This window comes from Carica papaya, chromosome 6 (assembly GCF_054855325.1).
Source record: "Carica papaya isolate Zhongbai chromosome 6, ASM5485532v1, whole genome shotgun sequence".
Taxonomy (NCBI): Eukaryota; Viridiplantae; Streptophyta; class Magnoliopsida; order Brassicales; family Caricaceae; genus Carica; species Carica papaya.
The window spans coordinates 13331165-13337164 of record NC_142314.1 but is presented as its reverse complement, the minus strand read 5'-3'; the positions used below and the strand labels follow the sequence as shown (position 1 = coordinate 13337164).

The following is a 6000-nucleotide window of genomic DNA, read 5'->3' as shown; positions in this document are numbered from 1 at the left end:
ATTTCTCCAGAACCCAAATTTTCACCCATTTTTTCCAAAATTATTTTCAATTTAATCCTTAACTAATTTTTTTCACCCTTTTTATTATTATTATTATTATTATTATTTTCATTAAATTAAATTAAATTCAATTCAATTAATAAATAATTATATATATAAAAAAAATAAAAAATTAAATGTTGGGTGTTACATACATTAATATACAATCATCCTAACATAAATTTTTTTTATCATTCTCATCCTCTGTCAGTGGCATCCAATCACTGACATTAATTAACCATCACTAAAATTTATCCAAACAGGATGTAAGAGAAAGAGTGAGGTTGTCGACGGATGGCGAGGAAGGCAAAGAGAAAGAAGAACGAACGAGGGAAATAACTACCAGATCAACATTGTTGTTGGGAGCAAGAGGTAAGATTCAGCACTTTTCAATTCAAATTTGAGTTTAAAGTGCATGTTAGTTTATTAAATTGCATGAGGAAAATTTAGAATGGAAATATGGAAAACAGAGTAAGGTATAGCGTCATATGAATTTACAAATGGGCGTACATACATGTGTGTTTCCTTATTTTTGAAATAAATGTTAAATATGGGCATTTAGTGTTTGAAAAAGAGGACTCACATGTGTTGGTGGTTCAAGTATTTCATGCATAAATCTGGTTAGATATGGCTAAGATAATGAGGTTAATTTCATCAAGTAATGGTTCAGGAAAGGAAAAAAAGAAGAAAAAATAAGAGGAAAAGAAAATTCTGGAAGTACACAAGAGTCGTTGAGGAAAAGATAGGTAGTGACCAAGAGTTGGAGAAGGGATTCCAGGTAGGCACATTCAACCTCACTCACCACACACACACACCCTACACGGCCTCCTCCGTACACCGCCACCTCCATGAGCATACACCAATCCACACCACACCTCCAAATTTTTCATCCGCATTTCAAATCCTAAATCTACACATGAAATTGAATTTTTACCATACCTCCCATTTCCATCTTCCTTCCTCCTGTCGATCGCACTATCACCATCCGCAGTCTCCTTTTCTCTCCCGTCTCGCTCCTCTCTGCTCTGCTTCCCTTCTCTCTCTTTCTAGAACCTTCATTCCTCTCTTCTTTCTCCTTCCTGCTCTTTTCTTTCTCTATTTTTTTTCTCTTTTCTTTTTTTTTTCTTTCCTTTTTCTTTCTTCCTTATCCCCTATTTATATCCCACCAGTTTCCTCAAAATGACATCGTTTTTCCCCTCTTCAAAATGACGTTGTTTTTTCCTTTTCAAAACGGCGTCGTTTCCCCCCTCTTTCTTTCTTTCTTTTCTTTCTTTTTTTTCCAGTTATTACATATACTCCCCCTTAAAAAAAATTTTGGTCCCTCAAATTTTGTTATCTTACCTCCGAACAATCTTGGATAATTTTGTCTCATCTCGTCCTCCTGTTCCCATGTTGCCTCCTCCTCCGTCGCATGATGCCTCCATTGTATCTTCACCATAAGTATCACCCTGCTTCTCAACTTCCTTTCTTGTCGTTCGAGAACCCGGATTGGCTCCTCTTCATAAGACCAGTCACTCTCCAATGGTAACGATTCCCACCTTAAAATATGATTCGGATTCGGGTGATATTTTCGTAGTAGGGATATGTGAAACACTTTGTGAACCCCACTATACTGAGGAAGGAGCGCTACCCTGTACGCAACCACCCCCACCTTCTCCAAAATCTCAAATGGCCCTATGAAACAGGGACTTAACTTCCCTTTCTTCCCAAACCTCAATAAAACCTTCACGGGAGATACCTTTAGGAATACATGATCCCCTACTTCAAAGCTCAAATCTCTCCTGCGATTGTCTGTGTAACCCTTCTGTCTACTCTGAGCCGCTTGTAAATTCTATCGTATCACCAGCACCTTAGCTGTAGTTTCCTCTACCATTTTTGGTCCCAACAACTGTCTTTCTCCCACTTCACTCCAACACACCGGTGACCTACAGGGTCGACCATACAGAGCTTCATAAGGAGTCATTCCGATGCTGGCATGATAACTATTATTGTATGTAAATTCTATTAAGGGTAACATGTCCTCCCAATCTCCCCCCACATCAATAACACAGGCTCTCAACATATCTTCCAATACTTGTATCGTTCTCTCCATCTCCCCATCTGTTTGTGGGTGAAAAGCTGTGCTAAAACTCAATTTAGTACCCAAAGCCTATTGCAACCCTCTCCAAAATTTGGAGGTGAATCGAAAATCCCGATCGGAAACAATCGATATAGGAATGTCGTGTAACCTTACCACCTCTATAACATACAGTTTGGCCAACTGCTCCACTGAATCAGTCACTTTCATTGCTAAAAAATGAGAAGATTTAGTTAGACGATCAACCACTACCCAAATACTATCATGTCTCTTACGATTACTTGGCAACTCGGTCATAAAATCCATAGATACATGTTCCCACTTCCACTCGGGTATGGGTAATGGCTGTAACAAACCCCTAGGCCTCTTATGCTCTGCCTTCACTTGCTAGCATATCAAGCACCTTGACACATACTCGACCACATCTCTCTTCATGCCCCTTCACCAGAAACTTTTCTGTAGGTTTTATACATCTTAGTACTTCCCGGGTGTATGGAAAACTTGGTGTCATATGCCTCACTGAGTATCTCTTCTCGTATCGCACGATCTTTGGGAATGCACATTCTGGTTTAAAATCTGAGTATTCCATCATCCTTCACTCCAAAATCTCTTACTATCCCCTGTTCTACCCCCTTTCGGATCCTCTGTATCTCGGTGTCCACCAATTGTCCCTCTCTTATTTTCTGAACCAAGGTTGGTTGTGCCCTCAAACTAGCCACATACCTTCCATTGTCCCCATCTTGAATACATAGGTGTTGCATGGCTTCCCGCAAACACCACTCATACACCATCAAATGGGCTAGCACCCCGGTACTCTTACAAGTAAGAGCATTCGCCACCACATTTCCCCATCCGGGGTGATACTTGACCCTACAATCGAAATCTTTCAACAAATCCATCCATCTCCTCTGTAGCATATTCAATTCCCACTGCATGAACATAAATTTTTATGATCTATATAAATTTCAAATGTTTTCCCATATAAGTAATGTCGCCACAGTTTTAAAGCATAGACTACTGCAGCCAACTCTAAATCATGTGTTGGATAATTCTTTTTGTGTGTCCTTAACTGTCGGGACCCATATGCCATAACCTTCCCCCTTTACATTAATACACAACCCAACCCCACATGAGATGCATTGCTATACGCTGTAAAATCACCTTCTTCCGACGGAATGGCCAATATTGGGGTAGTAGTCAATCTGTGTCTCAACTCTTGAAAACTGCTCTCACACTTCTCATCCCATTCAAACTTCACATTTTTTTTTGTTAACTTGGTAAGAGGTGGCGAAATACTCGATAACCCTCACACAAACCGATAGTAATTTCCCGCCAACCCCAAAAAACTTCTGATCTCTGTCACAGTCTTTGGCCTTTCCCACTTCACCACTGCTTCTATTTTCACTGGGTCCACTGATAACTCATCTCTTAACACGATATGGCCCAAGAATGCTATATGATCCAACCAGAACTCACATTTACTAAACTTTGCATACAGTTTAGCTTTCTGGAGCATCCCTAGCATAGTTGTTAGATGTTTCGCCTGTTCTCCCGAATCCTTCGAATAAATCAATATGTCATCTATAAAGACAATGACATAGCAATCCAGTAGGGGTCTAAACACCCGATTCATAAGATCCATAAACACCGCAGGAGCATTTGTTAGTCCAAAAGGCATCACCAGAAATTCATAATGTCCATACCTAGTGCGGAATGCCGTCTTAGCAATGTCTTCGGCTCTTACCCATAGCTGATGATACCCCAAACACAGATCTATTTTTGAAAATACTTGTGCCCCTTGTAACTAATCAAATAAATCTTCGATCCTGGGTAACATATACTTATTCTTTATTGTCACTTGGTTTAGTTCTCTATAATCAATGCACATTCTCATAGTCCCATCCTTTTTCTTAACAAACAATACCGAGGCTCCCCACGGTGACACGCTAGGCCGAATAAATTTCTTATCCAGTAACTCTTGTAACTGTTTACTTAACTCTATTAGTTCTGACCTCGCCATCCTATAGGGAACCTTGAAGATGGGCTGGGTGCCGGGCTGAAGTTCTATCATGAATTCGACCTTTCTATTGGGTGGCAGTCCAGGAAGGTCGTCCGAAAATATGTCTGGGAAATCCCTTACCACTAGTATCTCCTGGAGTGTAAGTCTCTTTCCCTCGTTCCCTATCAAGGACATAGATAAACTGTAATTCGTGCATATATTTATGCTAATACATTATTTCAACGTAAAATTCATTTATTCATTGATTTTCTCCATACAGAAAAAGGTTCTTCATTAGGCAATTTAAACACTACCCTCTTGCGGAAACAGTCTACATGGGCGTGTTGGGCAGCAAGCCAATCCATTCCTAGTATTACATCAAAATCTTTTATGTCTAGTAAAATTAAATCTATCTTTAACTTTCTCCCCTCTATCTCTACCCTATAGGCGTCAAACATTGCATCAGTACATAAAGCGCCATTAGTTGGCGTAGATATTACTAATACCCGATCTAACACCCGAGGTTCTATCCCTATTCTAGATGTAAACCTAGGCGATACAAATGAATGTGTGGCACCAGGGTAAATTAGTACTTTAGCAGGAATATTTGAAATGTAAAGTATACCTTGTATTACTCCTAAAGTAGCGGTCGCCTCCGGAACGGTCATGACAAATACCCACCCTTGAACCAACGGTCGACCAGACTCTCTCGGCAGTGGACAATCCCGTATGAAGTGTTGTGTGCTCCCACACCGATAGCCGCCTCGACCGCCACTCATACATGGCTGATCTCCATGGTTTTTACCACACCGTGGGCACATCGAGTTGCTCAGGGCCATCTGATGTCCCGGGGCTGCCTCTTGAACCATTCTCTACCTCTTCTCTGTTTGACCGGATGATGGTGGTGGTCGTCTATAACTGGAAGGTCCTTTATTATTATCAGCATGTTCCTTGTACAATGCCTCTATTAACTGTGCCTTTTCCAATACCATCTGATATGTAGGTAATGCAAACATAGCCACCTGATGATACAATTCCAATCGCAACCCCTTCTCGAATCTTCTGGCCTTATTGGTTTCATTCATCATGACCTCGAGCCCAAACCGGCCCAAATCTATATATTTCTCGGCATATTCCACCACAGACAATCTCCCTTGTCTAAGTTCGGTAAACTCTCTTTCCTTTCGCTGTCTCAGAAAATCTGGAAAGTACTCTGCATTGAAAGCTTCTAGGAACACCTCCCAAGTGATTGGGGAGACCAGAGCTCCTCCTTTCAATTTCCATCAACACTCGGTGGACCCTCTTAACATGAATGTAGCCAGCTGTACCCTCTGTTCCGTGGTCACAGTCATCACTTCCAATAATTTTTCTATTTTTTTTATCCAATCCTCCGCCACCAATGGGTTAGAACCCCCATTAAAGGCAGGAGGGTTCAGCCTTCGGTATTTCTCAATTATGCTTGTATCCACTACCCCTATGTGAACCCCTTGTTGTGGCACCGATGCTACCTCCGACTTCATTTCTCTATCCCTGATCATGGTAGCTAGGCTCTCAACCACTCTGCACAGCCGATTAAAGTCCTTTTGTTGCACGCCGGACTACTCTACATGGGTTGCCGATGGGCTGGTAGCGTGTCTTGGCTGCGCGGGAGGGGGTACAGCGTGGCACGGGGACGACCCTTGAAATGCAGCAAGTGCTACATTGTGAAACCCCGGTGCTCGTCGTGGGGCCCCTGGAGTAGACTCACGACGGGGTCTGCCCCTTCCCTTCTTCGTCACCTCCCTCGACTCACCTGTAAGATAGTGGCACCCATTAGTAGTATTCTTAATTTGCTCTAATACCAACTATAATGGCCCGTTTTTTTCTTTTTTCCTTTTTCCTCTTC

The 6000-nt window shown here is 41.6% G+C and overlaps 1 protein-coding gene across 1 annotated transcript in view; it reads right to left on the bottom strand.

Moving 5' to 3' along the window:
* Window positions 1-4987: 4987 nt before the first annotated feature.
* LOC148253316 (uncharacterized) overlaps window positions 4988-6000 on the bottom strand; it is a 42653-nt gene continuing 41640 nt past the window's right edge. The window contains exon 6 of the mRNA XM_088223325.1: window positions 4988-5385. Within this exon, the coding sequence (XP_088079451.1) occupies window positions 4988-5385 (398 nt within the window). The remainder of the gene's footprint in view (window positions 5386-6000) is intronic.